This window comes from Adelges cooleyi, unplaced genomic scaffold (assembly GCF_023614345.1).
Source record: "Adelges cooleyi isolate 19-005CV unplaced genomic scaffold, UGA_ACOO_1.1 ACOO_flye_CR_arks_rails_tigmint_CR_PRNA_2, whole genome shotgun sequence".
NCBI lineage: Eukaryota > Metazoa > Arthropoda > Insecta > Hemiptera > Adelgidae > Adelges > Adelges cooleyi.
The window spans coordinates 8,276,737-8,297,572 of NW_026095860.1; the positions used below are offsets into that span (position 1 = coordinate 8,276,737).

General features: G+C 31.9%; 1 protein-coding gene across 5 annotated transcripts in view; it reads left to right on the forward strand.

Moving 5' to 3' along the window:
• LOC126833465 (uncharacterized) overlaps nt 1-20,218 on the forward strand; it is a 43,058-nt gene extending 22,840 nt beyond the window's left edge. For 3 of the 5 annotated variants that reach the window (XM_050564820.1, XM_050564821.1, XM_050564822.1), the window contains 7 exons: nt 10,875-11,061; nt 12,218-12,403; nt 12,484-12,641; nt 13,388-13,647; nt 14,761-14,887; nt 16,798-17,207; nt 19,055-20,218. In XM_050564820.1, the coding sequence (XP_050420777.1) occupies nt 10,926-11,061; nt 12,218-12,403; nt 12,484-12,641; nt 13,388-13,647; nt 14,761-14,887; nt 16,798-17,207; nt 19,055-19,316 (1,539 nt within the window). In that variant the 5' untranslated portion in view covers nt 10,875-10,925 and the 3' untranslated portion in view covers nt 19,317-20,218. Of the gene's footprint in view, nt 1-2,673; nt 2,921-10,874; nt 11,062-12,217; nt 12,404-12,483; nt 12,642-13,387; nt 13,648-14,760; nt 14,888-16,797; nt 17,208-19,054 lie in introns of those variants that run through there. The other 2 variants (XM_050564824.1, XM_050564819.1) reach the window with 2 other exon arrangements.
• The last annotated feature ends 618 nt before the right edge of the window (nt 20,219-20,836 follow it).

Here is a 20,836-nt window from a genome sequence, read left to right on the forward strand (position 1 = left end):
TATTTTTTTATTGAAGATATGAATGGATGTCACACAGGATGTTAGTCATCCTGCCTTATGTTAAGTCTTAGTGTATAATAATCTATATATTATCTATACGACGGAGAAGTTACTGTTTGTCCCTTTAAATAACTTTTTTTTTTAAAAGTCGGAACTTTTGTCAAAGCAATATTTTGTTTCATTTAAAATATTTAGACTAGTATTTATTATTGTCTTTTATAATATTCATATTCAATCTTTGTTAATTTAGTGAGTATATACTCGTATAGTCATTAGTCTTCAATAAATATTTTGTATTTTATTTATTATATATTTGGTGTTTAGGAAAAAAAAGTTCGAAGTATATTTTCAAAATGTTCAGGTTAGTACTTATAACGTAGTTTTAATGCATTTGAGAATAATTCAACGGAATAGCAATTTTAGCTTCGATGCGATATTATTTCTTATTTCGCTCTTATAATAATGGTCATAATCTTTGATTTACTGAGGGCCTGAAATTAACTAGGCACCAACGACCTTTACGGTCGATTTAAAATACCTTTTAGAAATTATTTTAATTTCGTTTTTTCAATGAGTAAAACGATTTCTCTTTGGGTATGCTCATAATTCCATAATTGATTTTATATTTCCGTGTAAGGATATCGCAATAGCTCATGAACAACACCTTATGTGTTTCAGATTTATTCGATCGAGGGAGTCATTTAAGTTAGGCGATTCTCCTTTTGTAGTAACCTAGTGTCTATGTCAACTGCATCATTATAATATCGTCCGTGGCTGATCATTAACAATTGCCTCTCGAATACACACGGTCCGCGCTAAGTTTTTTTAAAAATATTATTATGTTAATAACAAAGAGGCGGAGATGACTAGTTTTGCGCGTGCTATCAACTTACAGGTAACGATAACATATTTTATTATTATTTTGTATTGTTATTGTTCACTGCCTTTGGCCATTTTCATCAATAAACGGTCTGCATAACGGTTTCGATCTTACCGGTCCATAGCTTTGGTGGACTTTATTGAATGAAACTTTATGCGGCCAAAGACAAATTGACACATCGCGGTGTCGTCGACTTTCATTAGCCGAAGGCGGGTATCGTAGTATTTTGCTCACACAGTATGTATTTTGTACTCCAACCACTGTCTATGCAGTAGGTTCATCGTTATTGTATTATATTATTACCGCGAATGACACAACGAATTTTTCTGTTTCATCTTATTTCTTTCGTTTAAAGGAAAATTCTAAGAATGATTTTTGCTATTTAACATTGTGAAAAACTAATGTTTTTTAGTTTATTTTAGGCATTGATTTTAAAATGTATTATAAGTAAAAATAAAGAAAACGATGTGTACATATTACCAAAAAAGGTTAAAAAATATTCGTTTTATGAATTTTTTTGTTATAGTAGTTTGGTAGGCTATAATTATAAGAACATTAAAAGTTCAACTACCTACTACGTTCATATTAACGGTTTTCTTTTGACACATGCCATTACATTTTGTGGTTACTCTCGATTTGATAGTAAATCGCGATAAGAATAGTTTCGACTAGGCGTGCATACATTTCCAAAAAAATTTTTAATACAAAACTTTTTTGAATCTCGTTTTAATTGTCAGTTTTTAATGCAAAACATGAAATTAATTACACTCTCATATGCTAACTCAAAAGTCAAAATATAAAATTATTTGTTTTCGATTTAATTTATTGTATATTATAGAAGGTAATTTATTTATTTTGAATTTTATAGAAAATGAAAGTACAAAATACAATATAGTGCATTTTGAATTATTAAGTTCTTAAAAATACGCACATGTAAATAAGTATAAAACAAATTATTTGCAATGTAACTATAGGTTTTTTTTTTATAACATAATGTTGTATTAATTATAATTATGATAAACTAACAGGGCAAAAGTAAATAAAAATAATTTGAGTCGTTTTAATTAATTATCGTTAAAAAATTATTTTTAGTTGTACCGTTTGTATTAATCTTATTAATATTTAATTTATTTGTGTACAATTAACCTTAAAATAGAGCAGAACTTTTTTAACATGATTGTGTTTTTGGGCTTAAGTCAAGTTAATAATAGTTGGTAATTTAACGGTGGTTACCAAATAGTTATTAATTTTTCAAACTGGAATTTAATAGTAATAAGTCATCTAAGTTAATATAAATCATTATTAATACCTATAGTATTTACTATTTAGAACAAGTATAAACTCAGTAATATTTCACTGTTATACATTTTTTTAATTATACACTTACTTTATTATTACGGGGGAAAAATGGCGAGAAATTAAAATAAAATAGTTAGGTTTTTAAAATGATTTTTTTAGTTGACAAAGGAACGGAATGGAAAATTAAATTAATGAATGGAGGATTTAATAGTGACAGTGAATGGGCGATGAAAAATTGTCGAAACGACACGGTTATGTGCTTAGGGACGACAACGGCGTGACAGTAGCACCTATAATAAATGATAATACACATATGAGTATATTATTATGTATTCAATTTATTATTAGAGTTCGTTGTCACCGGAAATTCATCGTAGTCGCCGTCGTTGTAATGCCAATTTGCAAAATCTTAAAAAAATATTAGCTATAACGTTACAGGTACGTAAAAAACCTCGATTTAAATAACGAAGTCGGAAGTTTATTTATAAATATAGTGTGTTATAGAAGCAAAAAAAAATCATATCGTGTGCGTAACTACGTCGACGGAAACGAGTTGTAAGAGCCTACCTAAAAATAATAACAACATGGGTTCGGTCATCCAGGAAATTAATAATATTATGTGTGATGTGAAAAAAGACAACACGGCAAAATTATCTCGGCCCAGTGAGGAAACAATTTGGTACCTACCTACCTTCCTTCAAACGGGAGTAATCGGTTGGTAAAAAAAAAATGGAAAGAAAGGTAATTTGAGAAACTCCCAAAAGGTTACAACCAGCTCAAGCATCCAATCCTTTTTTCACAATAGGTTTTTGTCACTGATAACGTTCATCACTATTCTACTGCAGGTAATTGATGACAACGAATAGGCGGCAGTGTACAGAACTGCGTTTCTTGTGAGTGTATTTGGACGGTTTTTATGAGTTGGATGATTTTAGTCGTTGACTTTACTCTTCTCATACCAACCCGTCTGTTCCCTAGTGCCGCCAATGCGTTAATCGATTTAACAAAAATGATAAATTAGTTTAAGAGTTTTGACTTTCATAAGTGTAACCCAACATAGATTAGAGAACGTTAATAAACAAAATGTAAATGCACAATACAGTCGAGACGATAAATGATTTGGACTTAGCGAACACCATTATGAATTGTGTCATTTACATATCAAAGTAATAACGTACCTAATGTAATTTGTCCCAAAGATTACTTGTTTTGTATTAAAAAATTGACGATACTTTCTATTGTAGTTTCATTTTCGAAAAATAAAAATACATGATGTTATTAAGAATATTGATTGTCGTAATGCTAATAAAAATTGATCTACTAATGTAAATTGAATTATAGGTAATTAGTAAAGCAACTGCATCGTCAACACAATCATTACTACTTTCTGACGAGAAAATATTTCTTGCGAACAATATAATTTGTAGTGAGCATGTTGTGTTATTGTTAATTCTTAGCTGCTCGGGGTTTTAAGAATGCCAAGTTTTACAGTCATGCCAAACACTTAAAAGTAATTTAATTCGCCACATCGTAACCTAACCTAAACAGCGAGTACGACTAATGTACTCCTATATAGATTTTACCCCATCAAATTTCTAGTACCATTAAAACACGTTGTACCAAATACGGTGAACTGTTTACGGATGTTTCTAGCAATCAATATTAACACAATTTAAGAAAATGAACATCGGCACGGATGATAGAACAATAAAGGCATGAGTTTCTCTGAGCGTTTATAATTTGTAGAAGAGAACAACCACACTGACCTACGGAAGGAAATAGTGGTTTCTCTATGATCTAGTAAAAATAAAAGAACAGACGTATATAATTAATTTAATAAAGAGGAAATATAAAATATAATTCTAGATTCTAGAAAAGAGAACTTTAAAGTTAATTTAAAAATACATTCTCTCCTTTGCACCGAAGCATAACAAATCTATTATAACTCAAATCCTTCAGGAAAAATTTGGCTAGAATTTTCTCATCAAGACTAAGTGAAAAATACTTAATTCGTATGTGTTATTCCAAGGTTATACTTTAATGATTGATTTTTGCTGGTGTCTAAAAAATAAGTTATTTTGTGTTATAATGAGTATAATTATACAGTGTTTTAGCTCAATGTTGGTTACATCAGTTCCGAGTCTACATTAATACATTAATATTTTCCTGATTTTAGTTGCTTTTTTTTTAGCTAATTAGTCATTTTACATCAATAATTGAATGCGGTAAAACTTTAAAATTGTCTTAAATATCTCAAAATTAAAACTCGTAAATACACAAAAAAATGGTGGAAAAATATGTTTAAAAAACATGTTTCTATAAACTGGTTCCGGCCTTGTGTGTTGTTCACAACAGTTTGTTATCTTCAACGTGTGCGTTCTTTTAAACGTATTTCGTATGCTAATATCTACATATTATATTCTATATAAGTCTATTTTTGTCACATGATATCGTTGTATTCGGCTATTGACTGGTAATATTTCTCTCTCGAAGGCGTTGATCACGCATGTTTTAGATTTTTTCTGTTGAAAAAAACATTAATTTCGAATACAACATTAAATTCATTATTCTAGTAGCTTTATTCTTAAGGATTTACATACGTTTATATTCCGATGAAGATCAAACGGCCAACAATCACGGGAGGCAATGGCCCCGGGCATTTGTTACACAATCAGACACAATATGACCTCTTCGATATTGATTATTATACAGACCCTATAATGGCAAATTTAGGTGTACCTACGTGATAAGTTCTACCGTATCCACGCATATAAATACAAAATAAAAAATATATATACCAAAAATCTACATTATAATGCATTATTTTCATTTAGAAATGTTTATTAATAACTATTTTTTCATATAAGTCTAAATTAAGAGTTTATTTAATTCAAAATAAAACACAAGTATTCTTGAGAATTTTGCTATAGTTGTCATTAAATCCTTTATAAAAATTACGCTATGGTAGTATATCAAAATTATTTTGAAGCTGTGAATATTTTTTTTTCGTGATTTCAAAACTCAAGTAGGTATTGCATACACACAACGGACATAGTAATTCGCGCACCATTATCTATTTTATCCATTACAGTTGACAGCTGTGTGTACTGAAAAACTTAATTTCATCACGACAAACAAAAGCTTTAAGTTTACAACGCTATTGTCTATTACGATTACTGTTGTCCTAACTAACGATGTTAAAGAAACTGAATACTACCAAGACAGAAGATTTAAGAAGACAGAGCGATTCTACTCATTTTGAACAAAATTCAGTGACGGTATTCGCGTTCTAAATTGTTCTCTTACTAACGATGGCTGCAAGATATTACTTCACAAAATAGCTTAAATACAAAATGATTTAAACTAATATCGATAAGTTTTTAGCCAAACTGATGTTTGTTTGAAAATGAAAATTGTGTCGAAATTGTTAGTGTTTTTTTGTTGATTACGTTTATTAGTAAAACTAACTACTCTAAAGCAAATGTATTTTGCAGTGTTTTTGTATAAGACTAATTTTAGGAAGCTCGAAATAAATTTAACTAATGTAAAAAGAACTCGGTCAAAAAACTGTAATTTTATTTACAATATTTTATGTTTATTACTTTAGAAGCGTCATGGTTATTTGGGATTAAACTTCTCCTTTTTTTGGTACTTAAAAGATTTCTGAAAACCCGCTAACAAATACACCGAGAAACGAATAATGTCGGCTCCGGCGGGGTTCTGAAAACCACATTTAATCTTGAAGCGCACGTATTGCATTATATAAATCACCACTTGACAGGCAATATACATTTGGAAAAGATACTTTGGGGTGTGTTATTATAATAATTTAGGTTTCCCCTATTATTTTTGGTAAAATAAAAACGCATTGCGTAGGGGAGGAAGCGGTTCACGGAATTTGTATTATTGGCGGAAGTATAGTGTTCAATATAGGACGATAAGTAGAAACCAACGACGAATGATTAGATACACTCTCTCCGTGAATGATTTTTATTAATTTACAGAAAAAACAATGATCGCCAATAGTCGTATTTTTGTATTTAGATGAATTCTTGATGTAATCCAATATTATCCGATGAATATTCGAATCAATTATGTTAATCATAGTTTTTTTTATGGGAAATTATTATATTACAACAGCATTATGTATAGCCGAATCTATTCGGAGGACTAACTTTTACTCTCGAGTTGTTTATGAGACACGACCGAATCGTTACGTTATTGGATGTATCAGATCGTAATCGCTAATTAATTGTGTCGACGAAAAAACAAATCTCGAGTAAAAATAACGTGATATAACAGCCGGAATACTGTTGACCGTTTAATTTTTTTTATGTAATACATACGCTTTGTTGAAAATCAGTCAGTTTTTACTTAAATTTTTTTTTTATTTTTCATCAAAATGATATATTAAAAACTTATTTTTCGCTGACAAGTGTATATATATATTTCATAATCGCCGAGTTCAAGTGTTCTTGGCTGTATAGCAAGTATGGAAAGTGTACACTTGATGTTATTTTTTTAAACATATTGCATAGGCATTACTCATAAGTATATCCTTAATGGCTAATGATATATTCCTCTCATTATTATTGCTCACTCAAATACCGTATCGTGAGATGACTTTATAAATCGCAGTAGTATCATATTTCATTTGATTCCTTCATTAAAAAATGAAAAAGATATATAAGAATATCGTATAACATATTATTACATGTAAAACAAATAAATAGAAACTATTGAAATATTAATATTACCGATGCACTTAAAGTACCATTTGCTCATTTAGTTAGATAAAAATTATTGCGAGTTTATTGAGGATCGAAATTTTAGATTATTTTTTCCTTTTATGTGATTTTATCTCGAAAAGTTTATGTTAGCTTAATTACTCTGGTGGTTATCTATATGAGTACTAGAAATGGGTAACGTAGCTTAACATCCAATAATGGTCAACTGTGATGAGTCAATTAGCCATTTGTGGCCAATTCACCACAAAAAGTACTAATGAGATTGTGCATTATTTTATCAATTCCTAAAAGTCGTTGAATACTATTCGAATGTGTTTTTTTTATCTTTGAGGACGTTACCAAAATATAAATTAACGAGATAATATAATTTGTAGTTTAGATTTAGTCATTTTAAAGTACTGATCGTTTCTCGTTAATTGCTCGATCGTTTTAATAAGTATTATGATTCTTATGCCTGAAACGATCGCATTGACTATATATGTTATCGTAGTATTTATATTATATATGCAAAGATAAATTGTTAAAAATTACATTAATCTAAATGGTTATTCTACTGTCATTACTTATTAGTATAATTTTGTTTTTTTATATCATTGATGATCGTATTAAGTCTTCTCTCCAAGAGGACACTCTTAAGTACAAATGAAGTATAAACATCATGATGTCTTCTTTCTTACAAGGTTTTAGATAAATGTGCAATGTATGTATCTGCTCAAATTGATTTAGAAATATCAATTAGTTTTAAACAATTTATATTTGTACCAATAAGGTAACCATTTTTTAGAGGGCAGGGAGACAAACATAATTAATTGTCAACGTTATACTTTCGAACTTTTATAAGTCTATTGGGAAATTTAATTAATCTTGATCGCGTCTCTCATTTTTCGCATGAGACTCATCCGATCACGAGTACACTGATTTTGTCTGTCTCGGTTACACCCACTGGCCACCGCCGTGCAATTATAATGCAAAATAAAAATATGGATAATAAAACCAAAGTCTAAAAAATTTCATATAATTATTTATATTATTATATTTTGTTAATAAAACGATGGCGACGGTTTGCAAATGCAACTGCAGGCGCCTTATTAGAAGAAAAAATCCTTCGCCGCTAGCGTTCGTTAGAGCACGTTCGACCCCATTTCTCATGGGCTATTCAGTAATTCTTTGCTGATCTAATGGTTATTTTCCTCGACAGACAGGCAGCTAAAGTGTGTGCACGACGGTGTTTCATAATACTATTATCTTTCTTCGTTTAAAAAGGTAATCCGAAGTATTATGGTATGTTCACGAGCATCCACAAAATCGTTTAAACAATTAGCCGAATATAATTAAACGCACCCCAGACACTGTACTAAGATAAGTGCAACTAATAGAGAATAAACCGTTGTTTTGTCTAAATTTCTGATTTTGAATTTCCGAGAAATCAACGTCGTTTCTTCAAGAATTTTTTTTCATGAAGTTTGAAGATAACCGATAAATTATTACGAGCTATTTTCATAACATAAAATTAGCTGAATTAAATAGTCAATTCAATTTTAATAGCGTCAAGTGAAAAAGACAACTTGTGTTATGGCAGATCATTATGTAAATTATAACCTTACGCTTTGAGAGTGCACATAACTGCTTTTTAATCTTTTTTTTCCTTCTTCATCTTCGCCGTACACTCCTAACTACACGGGGTTGGCCATCCTAGTCCTACACCACCAAAGAGCTCGATCTTCTACATATCGTGATTGAACGAGATGTAGAAGATTTGCTAATACTATATAATTATTGGAATATTTAAATAGGAAAATTTCGCATAGTATTGTTATCATTGGTGGTAAAATTTTAAAAGGATTAAGAGGAAACTTAAGAAAAGGAAAAAGTGTTAAAATTAATATGCAATAGAACAGTTGACTGTTTTACAGACTGTAGTACGAAATTTAACGAAAATATTGTAATATTCAATACGCATAAAAGCATTTCCATTTTAGTCTAGAGTCTAGAATAGTATAATAAGTAGAAATATTTTGATATTATTGTTAATTAAGTTTTATAAATCATAAAATAAGGCTACTCAAAAATTTCTTTCACGTATTGGATTTCTAATATTTTTATTGTTTTTTTTACCAATAATGTCAATAATTACAGTCTTTCTTTTGTACTGAATATTTTCAATACTAACATTAAAATTGAAAACTACGAAAATTGTATGCACTTCAGCAAATATCTTTATTAGTTTCTCACTATGTTTACAAAAATATTTATTTATAACTTATAATATAAAAACGAATAAAATCAATTTTAATTTTAATTTTTAAAGATTTACATATCTATTTACATTATCATAAAAGCAATTTGCATTTTTGTCAACATTAATTATTATTTTTAGAATCATAATAATTAAACATTTTTTTTTTTTAATTCTACTTAATAGAATACTCAATATTTGTAAAATCAAATGTATATTATATACTGAATATTGGTTATTTTAAATATAGTAAATAACTTGTTTACTATATTTTAATTATACAATTGAAGAGTCGTGTATTCTATTGTAATTGATGTATAATAATGCTATAAGAAAAAGTTTCTTCAAACTCCTGACGGTATACTGTCTTCACTATCACCTGACAGTGAACATAACAGAATATTTCCTGTCAGGCAGAGATGAAGATACGGACGTGCGATAGGTCACGGATTTTAGTGTGTTTGGGTCACGCGTTGCACCGACGAGCCTTTCACCTTACTGGCGGCACTTCATAATATAAAAATCACAATTTTACATTTTTTGCTGGAAAAATGTATATTTTGTTAAGGTGTTGGTTAAAATTTTGTTGAAAGCCATTTACTACAATAGATTATATGTGTCGATTGCCATGCATTGACAATCGACACACTTGTTGATTCTTATTGATAAACACTAAGCGATAACAAATTTCTAAATTATAATCCACTTGATTATCTTTGAAAACAAATGTATATAATATTTATAATAGTACACTCACATCTACATTGACTTGATAAAAATGATAAGTGTTTTACTATTCCGGAATTATATTTTAAACATCATAGATTACCGTTATGGTTGATGCCACAGAGGGCATCAAATCGAGTCGGATTCGTGGACATCAATTACGTTCTGTTTCAAGTCAAATAAATCACATCCTGTCCGTAGTAAATACAGCTGATTCAGCTATAAAATATACTACAATACAAAAAGTAAACATTGTAGCGATACAAGGGGTCTGTGTAAGTTGTCGGATGAGCGATCACGCGTAGATAATCGCTTGCACTAAACTCTGTACATGTTGTATGATTGACTATTGTAGCATGTTATATAATAATATGTATAAATATAACACAAACAAAACGAATATAATATGTAATATTATTTATTTGTCAAATTACATACATATAAAATACAAAGTTCTTCATTTTCTTTTTATCAATTTTTATCAAATATTTTTATATATATGTTTGCTTACACAAACATGGATTTACAATATTACCACTTATTCGAGAGCAATACGTAATAGCGTACATAAATATATATAATATTTATATAATGAAAATGAAAAAAAATTCAAAATTAGTTTTATGTGTAATATTTTAATATAGGTAATGTGTTGGACCTACTGTTATCAACTGTTCTTGTACAACGGCTTGGTTGTTGTTTATTTGTATAGTATAGATTTATTTAATTTTACATATGTTTCTATTCAGTATATTATTTAAAGAGTAAGTTGATCTCAAATTTAAAAATGTGATAGCTATCAAATTTTAATAAAAACATTGTACTTATATTTAAAAAAAAAAGTAGAAATAATAAAAATGATAAATAACTACTACTACCTACTTGATAGAATATATGTAAATATATCCTACATATTTACCTTATTGTAATTATTGTTCATCGTTTTAGTATTTTAACTTATTAAATAATACATTTTTGTCCACAGGGACGTTGACCTACTTAAGATGCGTCCGGTTTTCCGGCCTAAGCAGTGATTATGGCCACCGTGTCTGCGTCTACAGCCAGTTACTACGTCCGCCAGCAACAGTCGCAACCTTTGAAAACGCTCAACGAGACGAACGCGGCCATTCTCCGAACTGATAGACTACCGTCATATATACCACAATGTACAGGTAACTATTATTTATACCTTGTTTTACATCTAAAATAATTTTCTCGTTAAAATTACATTTTTATTATTTATTAACTCATAAATTTATATTTTTTATTTTTTATTTTTACTGACAACAATAAGAGGGATCACGTAATAATAAGTTATACATTTATATGAACTTTTTCTTTGACTTTTCAGTATAACGCTAGTGACGGTACACCATATTAGTACCCTACCAATAAAAGATAGTGTTTTAATTGAAAATTTGGCTACTTGCCACCTGTAGAGCCGTTACTAAACGGTAGTTTAAATCATTTCCTTAAAAGACTTTCGGTTGAACAAAGCTGCTAAGCAGCTGTGTTAGTGTAAATTTTTTTCTAGAAAAGCAGCCAATAACAGCTATTCGTGTACTCATGTAAATGCTTTCCGTAGCACATCTAATGAACCGATAAAATACAAAATAAAACTAGAAAACTACGACCGATAACTGTGTAGTTTTGAGTTCATCATTCCTACCATGCTTGTCACTATGATACACTTAGTTTTCATAAACCGTTGTTTAGCGAAACGATTTTTTACGATCTAAACAGCTTTTGCGATTTTCCCAACGACGATTTCACTAAACGTAGCCGTCAGTAAACAGGATAAGGTTTGTTGACTGCAGTTTGTTAGGGTATTGAGATGATACATGATAGTTGTCAGTTGACCGTACCGAGTTTCATAGGAAGGGCCATAGGGTATTGGATATTTTTTTTTAAAAATGTTTTCCACTTGACCGCAAATTCTCTGGCTGTATACTTAAAAAATACAAGGTCCGTCTAGTTCGTCATGCACTGATGCTGCAGCTATGAAATCAATACAGCAATCAGCCTTTTATAATATATTTTCATATTATGTACCGCATATGATCATATGATCATTTTTAACACACTGGCTGAAGTAAAAAATTAATAATTTCTGGAAACAATGACCCGTGCAAAACAGGAAGTTGCTTCTACTGATGTTTTCCTGTACATACACATACATCGTTAACGACTGGAAAAAACGTGTGCGATTACGTGGACATAATCCAGTACACTGTCCGGTGTTATTGTATACTCAAATAGTGGCTTGGAGGGTGAAGGGTCAATTAACCGAGTAGTAATTGTGAAGTATTTTTTTTTTTTTTTTTTTAGCCAAACGGAAGAGCGCCGTAGAACTTTTACAAGAAACCAAATCGCTCTACGTCAAATCGGAAACCGTTTTGGACAGAAAACAAGAACTGAGGCGAAGCCTCCGGAGCAGTGGATCTTCGGACAAAGGTTCATCGTCGCAAGAAGCCGTCGCTGTAGGTCCTTCTGCCGGGTGTTACCATTTCAAAGGTAAAAGTCGTTTGCATCCGTTTAACCTTCGCTATCTAAAATACTGGTTCTTATATTTATTATCATTTTTTGTGTCATAGGTAACTGCTGCAGTCTGATATGCCTGCCGCCGCCGAAAAGTCCCAGGCTAGTGTCAGCATGCAACAGGAAGTCTACGGCAGACTCGCAACAACTGCAAAATGATCTCAGGCGTCTGTTGAATGCTGACTCCAAGGAGAACCTGTTTGAAGCTACTTCAGTGAGTTTTATAATGCATCTCTTAAATTTCTTTCTAGTCCTCACTAACCAATTATATTTATATTTATGTGTGTAGCAGGGTAGACTTGAAAGTTGTGTGCATCTTGAAACGGGGAAAAAGGGATACAGGGGCTTGCATAGAGCCTCGTGCCCAAAGTTCCTTCGATTAACATATGTTAATATAGTAAAATAAGTCGGAATTATGTGAAAACCATTTTAATTTAGTCAGTAAAAGATAATGCATGAATCAGGGGATTACTTGACTGACAAAATTAATATAATTAATTAAATTATAGTGCTACTTGACTGGCAAAATTAATATTTTAGACAAATTGTATATTAAATGTTAGTGGTTAGAAACAACTTGAAATCATCAACGCTTTTAACAGCTTCTAATTAAGCTAAAATTGAATGGTTATTACACGAGTTACGTATTTTTTATATCATATTAATTTATTAAAATGTGTTCAAATTAAAAAAAAAAACCTTTTTTTCAAGATTATTGCTCTTTCAACTAATTTACATGCCAGAAAAACTTTGTAGAAGTTCATTGCATTTAGCCTCAATAATTTCCGCAAGGTGTGCTAGCAAGCATCCTTCGTTTATATTTGTGATAATGAAAATATTTGTCGAAATGTGTAGATAGCTGATTGAACTTTCATTGAGTTTCTTCGCAACAACCTTATGAACCCGTTTACTCCAAAGCCTCAATAGCTATATTTAATTTATAACTTGATCTATGTTTAGGTGTTTTTGGACGACGTTATCGTTCCTCCTCCAGCCCAGTACCGGAGGTCGGCGTCGCATGGTCAACACCATCAGTCATGCGGCTCGTTCGAATCCGTGGCCATGTGCCACAAGTCTTTACCAGATCTCACGGGCGTTGCAAACCCGACGAGTCATCGCCGCCATCACATGAGGTCTGCTTCATCCGATTCTGTCGACGACCAAGACGATGCAGAGGATGACATATTTGAAACGTATACGTCCAGCCTATCACCTCAGGGGTAACTAGTTATTTACATTAAACCATTCAATCATTCAGTTATTTCATTTACTTAAAACACCAAACAATTATTCTTGGAAGAAAAAAAAAATGAACAATAATAAACTGACTATGATTAGCGATTAATGGGGATCTATTCAAATTTTAACTGTTCGTCGCCCCTTATAGAGGATAAGTTTTAAAAAGATTTCGTATTTTTTAGGGTGAGTCCCTTCACTATAGCATACAGTAAGGGTGCAGTTTGACCAGTAAAATAATTATGCAACAGTGGACAGTGTGCGTCCTTTGAATATGAGTATTCCCATACATTTGATATAAATATAAACAAAATTATTTATTTGTTTATTACTTTTGAAACGAATAATGCAAATGTAGTTTGCTACCCTTTGTACTCTTGAGACCGGATTAGGCAAACGAAACATGCGTAATTTCGTAATGCACTATTAAACACAATATGAGTTTAAATCTTTAGTATTCAACTGACTCGTGAATGCTTCGCATTTACATAGAAATGTGAAGTTTATATTCTTATATATTAGTTACTTAAGTGTCTACTGTGAGTTTACTAAAGTGTTTGGTTTTTTAGAGGTTCAAAGTCTCCCTTACTCTGCTTATTTCCGCCGATAGTACTATGTACTCGTATGTGTATACTATTATGTGCTTTGCTACTGTGTTGTGCTGTGTTACTCTTGCGGATTTTTGAGCAGACATGATTGGTAGTTGTCTAGTGGCAATATTAAGGGAGGTGCAGGCAATTTTGTTGATTTTTTTTAATTATTAAAAATAATTTATGGTGGCAGGGTGACAAATATGATTTGCCAATGGGCTAAAAATCTTAAAATCCCCCTTTGGCTATTGTCCACCATTTAAATAGTATTCGAACGTTAGCATAAAATTCATATTAGCTTTAGTCCATGCCCCCGGGCACCGGTGTACCATAAATCATAACAATAACCCATCACAATTCACATTGTATGCGTGTTTGTTTTCGTTATAATAGTATATTGTTTGTTGGGTAAATTTATGGGTTAACTGTATCCGAGTGTAGCCAAGTGTATAATTACTGTTAACGATTAGTATTTATATAACGACAACGTGGATGTGCGTTTTACAGATTCGGAAACGTCAAGTCGACGAGGATACAGCTGCTGGACGAAATAGACGCCGCCACAAATGTAACCTCGTTCCCGGATTCGCTGAGCCTAACCAGTTACAAAACGGACGCCAGATGGCAACAATCTGTAAGTCACTTAGACACAAGCACATACGATTAGCTTCATCCATTCACGATATGATAAAATAATAGTTTTTCATTCGCACAACCCGTACCAGTACTGGGAATCGCCAACGGATCACACGCTGGTGCACGTGATCGTCTACTTACGGTTCTCTTTATTTTTTTCATCTTCCGTTTACTTCCATTTGAATTTCGATTACAGACAAAATAATAAGTGATATACCGTCACATCTGTAGAACGAACGAAACGGTGCCGAGAGTAGTAACTTTATTGTTTAAATCGTTAATTGACTTACGTCATCTCGTGGGAAACGGGATTGTTTGCATAAAATATGACAACTTTTATTACATTCTGCGACACAGCTGGACTTCGAACAATTCGTAAAGATCTACGTTGGTGATTCGTTTTCGTCAAAGTTTCAGATTTTATTAAAGTTCGGACAACCTCTTCGTCGTAAACGTACAAAAACTTATTTGCTCTATTGTATGATTTTTAACTAGCGCATTCCGCATATGCCGCAGGGTGTAAAGCATTTATAACACTTGTCAAATCAATATTATTATTACTGTTGGTGGGGTTTTGTCAACTTTTATGACATAATGACCTTCGAGATATTTCGCTGGCTTCCAGTAAGCTTAAAATCTCTTAAATATTAACAACACACTTCATTCTAACTATTTAGATCCTCGACGTTTAAATTTTCGGTCGTGTGAAAATCAATATATTCCGTATAAAATGTATTTTCTATACCTTTCAGAATTTAATGTATTAACTGTTAATTGAAAACTAATTTAAGGGCTCCAGCAAGTTTTTATTAACAATCTTCTTTTAAATAAATCATTATTAATTATTTTATTATTTTTTTTTTTTTTAATAGCCTTTATTAACAAAAAACATTCGGCTCAACAAAATTAATTATTTAATTCCTATGTTTTTATAAAAGTTGCTCATTCGATTAGGAAAAGTTTAAACTAAATTGATACGTACGACGTTCTGTTGTCTCTGCAGCAGTCGTTTTTGTTTTATGAACGAGTGAAATCACTTGTACAAGTTTATAGATTTGACGCAGAGTTGTTTTTTATCATTACTAAATAAATGTAAATAAACGGTATCGTGTACCGGATACCGATAAATAAACGAACAAAATTAGATATAATCGATTACCGTGAAATCGGGTATGGGTTCAAGGCCTACCTAACTGGATTCGCAGATTTCGCTTTAGTCGCGGGTAACAGTACGGAAATTCGAATAACATCTGCCCACTCCATTTCTACTTTCTTTGGAGTATATTTATCTTTTAACGTAGACGTATAAAATGTAGTTTTATCCGTAGTGTTTAATTTTAGGTATCCCAATACTGACACGCGTAAATAATACAACTTTTTTTCGAATAAACGAGTGAACGGATTTCACACTTAATCTAGATCCCAAAAAAATATTAATTTATATTTTCGAACTCGTCATATTTTACCTACAGCTAGAATGGCAAAAATTATCGTAGCCTGAGAGAGGAGATTTTAGATCGCCCAAATCATTTAGGTACCCTAATGGGGTTGGCCTTTTTTATTTTTATAACGTTATATTTTTTAAAATAATAGCTGTAACCAACCCGTCGGTTCTCCAATCTACCCTATTTTCAATCGCAACGATAGCAACACTGAACTTTCTATCTCTAGTTTTAATATAATTCGACGATCTTCTTCAAAAACAATGTCTTTCCGTTCGTGTTATTTAAAGTTTTTTGTTTTTAGTGCCTAAAATCGTGTAGCCTAATATCTAACATAGCATATTATTACACTGAATCGGCATTAAAATGTATAGTATATGTCTGTGTGAAAGGAAGATAAATTGCAGGTTTAGTAGTAATTTATGCAATTTGTGTACAATGCAAAATTAAATCATTGTTGTTTTAGACACACGGTGGCGAGACAAACAGTTCCATGGAGGGTGAGAACGTGTCGTCAGCCCATTCGATGGCGTCGCCGACAATGTCTGCGCTGTCCACGCCAAATCGACGTCCGCGGTCGGCGGGCGCTGTGCCTACAGTTCCGCTTTTGCCGCCTCCTCCTTTGCCACCGGTGGACGACGGATGCGGATGGAGCACCGAGAGGCAACAGCGGCAGCCGCCGTTGCCGCCGCCGCCTCATGACGAATACAGCAGGACGACACGGCCTATCCTCAGAAGCAAGTCGGACGTCGGTTACAGGGCGCCGAACCTGCTGAGCCTAGTACCGGCCAACGCCCCAGGGCCGCAACAGCCATATGACGCGGAACAGCTGGAGAACTTTTTCGGGCACCTAGGGCTCGACCCCGAGGAATACAAGTAATGATAACGGCTATTCTTTCTTCATTCAAAGTGCAAAACTTGGATTATCTTAAATAATAATTTCTGTATGTTTCAATATCAAACACTTAGATTTTACTCTTGATACTTACGTAATATGTATTACACATATTCTAAAAATTCGCTCCGTTTTTAACTGAATTTATTAAGCGTATGCACTGTTGTTTTATTATCGTTATAAATAAAATTATGTAAACATAAATTTGGTAAAAACAGCCACTAGTTTTATTAAAATTATGATTGCAGAATTTTTTATACTGAATTAATATACGTTCATACGTAATAAAATATTTAGATCTGAAGTCCTCAAACAGCTTTAGAAAAAAAGGAACCATTTTTTTTGGTATAGATTTTTAATTTTGTGTTTAAGGCGACCTTACTCTCAAAAACTATTCAATACCTAAATGTCTTTATATATTTTTATCTATAGGATCGTGTGGGGTAAACTAATTGGAAACATTTTAATGGGAGTTCATGAACACAACAATTATTAATTTTTAGTTTTATATTTATGAATTGTATAATAACAAACGGCAATTAAATGAACACAAACATGATCTCTATACGTAATATACTTTATATATTTTAACACGTACGTACAGTTTATGTATAATTTGAAGGTCGCAATGGCTTTACAGTGTTATAGTTGAATAATACTTTGTCTTGGCTCGGATAAATTATTATTGTATGTTAAGAATTGATAATCAAATAAAATCTAGATTTAGTAGAAATGCATTTTACTTCAATCTACCTGTACCTAATATGGATTTTATCGAAAAATGTTTGTAGGGATTTAATATTTTACTAATATCTTTGACTTAGAGCGGCGGCCCGCGTTGTATTGATTATCCCGTTTAAATAACGACTGACGTACATTATTATAATAATATTGTAGCCAAACTTTTATTAACGGAGTTCGTATCGAGGCTTGCCCGTTTTTCCGTTCGTCCAGCAGTCGAGTGATTTATGTGACGTCGTTAGCCGTCGGTTAAAGTAATTGGTTCCGGTCGTGTAAGTGCTTTTTACTCTTTCCGCTTGTCTTTTGGTTTTCCCGGGAATTTCTAGCTCCATCGGCAGTCATTAATGCTACCAATGGTCACCTTCAAAACCAGTGCTTTTTAAATATTTAAATCCGTAATATTATTATATCACATTTATGCTACTGCAAAATCTATTCGTTCAGTACCCAAAAATAGTATTTATTCGATTGGTATTTTGTAGCAAAATAGCTACTCGCTCCATGCTGCTGCTGGTACTGGTGACTGTTGATAGTACAGTGAAGAACTCTGTGGTGTTATATGTCATTTTTGCAGGGTTCCTCGTAGTATTACAATAGCGTCCTCTAAGTTTAGTCTTCCTCTAACACCAATGTTATTTTATGCACGTCTTAAGTCCCTTACAAAATATACAGTCTACTCCAATGAACCCGTTGAAGTTTAATTTTTGTTTCAAATGGTCTTCTCTATAACTGAACAGTTAATTGCAGAGAAAGGAAAATTCATTCATTTAGACCTTAGATTCGCATTTAAAGCCTTAATATTAATTTTCGACCTCACAACTCTTCGAGATTTTTTTCTACCGTCATTGCCTTCCCACTCATACCGATTTTGTACCTTTTCATATCAATATAACACTCCTAACTTCTCGCGATCTTGCCTCACTTCATCCATCAATCGTTTTTTCTGTCTCTGTTCCAATGCTCCATTTTTAGGCTCTATGCGTTTACGTGTGCATTCAAACTTGCCTATATCGATACTGTTTTGTTTATGGAACCATGTGCCCTCTATGAACCGTATCGCTCATGTGTGTATTATTATATTTTCCAGTTCCATAATGAAACGCGTGGAATGTGATGCCGGCTCGGAGACGTGCCTTTCCAACGGCAGTTCCTCCTTGGGTTCCGTGAGCGGAGGCAGCAACAACAACAACAACCCTCATGGCTGTTTGCCAAACGACAAGACTCACGGGGGTACCGGTTCACCCCACAGCGAATCCCCCTCCATAGTGGAGCGAAATGCCAGGATCATCAAGTGGTTGTGCAACTGTCGCAAAGTCAACCAACAGCAACCGGCAATGGTCAGCATCTAAATCGGCGTGAAATAATTGCATTGATGTTGTCTATAGCGACGCTTCACGGTAGTTTTGACCGAAGAAAATTGGTTTATTACAGACACTTAATACATTTTAAACTCGATTCGTTCGGTTGTTGTCCAGTCAACGCCAACCCTAACCAGTCGAATAGTGTGTGTCAAGACAAGACTCGTTTATCTTCATCTAAAGAGTCGGTGATTTTACAGTTATATAGTCGGTAATCAAATCTGTTATGATAGTATACTTAAATTTATGTTTGTAGGCTAAAATAAAATATCACGGCGTTCGAATCAAGAAAATACTCGATATGAATTCGTTTTTGCGATAAATACATGTTATAAAAAACTAGTTTTACTCATTTTAAAATTCTATATTTTACAAATGTCTTAATACATACATACTACCATTGATTATAAATATTATAAAGTTACCTTTAGGAATTTGGTGTTTTAAATTATAATTAGATTGGATACGCTGCGGATCTTTATGCAGTGTACTAAATAATATATTGTTATAATTATTCCGGACAAGGTAATTTTTTTAGGGTTCTCTGATACTGGCCTTCATAAATGTATTTGACAATATTATTATAAACAATAAAATCGAATAGTAGGTATTCTCGAAGAAACTAAAAAATCATATTTTATTAAAAAAATGTACTACGATACATGGTTGCTTTAGTATATTATTTTATTATAATATGTTTGATTATTGTAATCATTTTTTTTACTCTATATAACATATAATGTGCTTTACCGGTGCACAAGGTAACATGTATCATTATACTTAACACTTTGTAGTACTGTTTTTTCCAAGTACTTAACATATATTATATTAATATTATTATTAAAACCAAAATATTATTCTAGTCTTACAAATCAGATGTATTATTGTTGTAGTTATAATTAAATGTACGTTAACGATTTTTTTTGTAATATTTACTGTATTGTAAATCGAGTATACAAAATATTACCGTGTGTTAAATTGCTAATTAATTTATTTGTTTGATGGACATTTCCTTTTTATATATTATGTCATCATTTTCTATTTTTAATGCAATACTGTATTTTTGGTTAAAAACTGCATTCAATTGTTTGTATTGTTTTATCTTAGAAAAAACTGTATTTTATTCATTTTTATTTATAAAATATATAAATATCTATATATTCATGAAATTCAAAAAGATATATTTTGCTTCTTTTATTTTTAGCAGTAAATCAATCAATAAATACCTAAGAGAAATTATACATTGTCTTATGTAGGAAAGATGTGAGCGAATAGATTGAGAGTAGGCTGGACATGTTATATGGAGAGATGAATAGAGGAGCTCTAGATGTCGTCAATTCAAATCAAATGTAAAAGGAAGGAGAGCAAGCAATGCCTACAAAATGTACGGCCAGGCCGTGAATCTAATTAAGGGTGTTATTGGCCATAAAGTAAGGAATCGAAATTAATGTAAAAGACAATAGAAGGCTAAAAAAGATATGATTTGGTATGAGGAGAGCGATTAAGTGTAT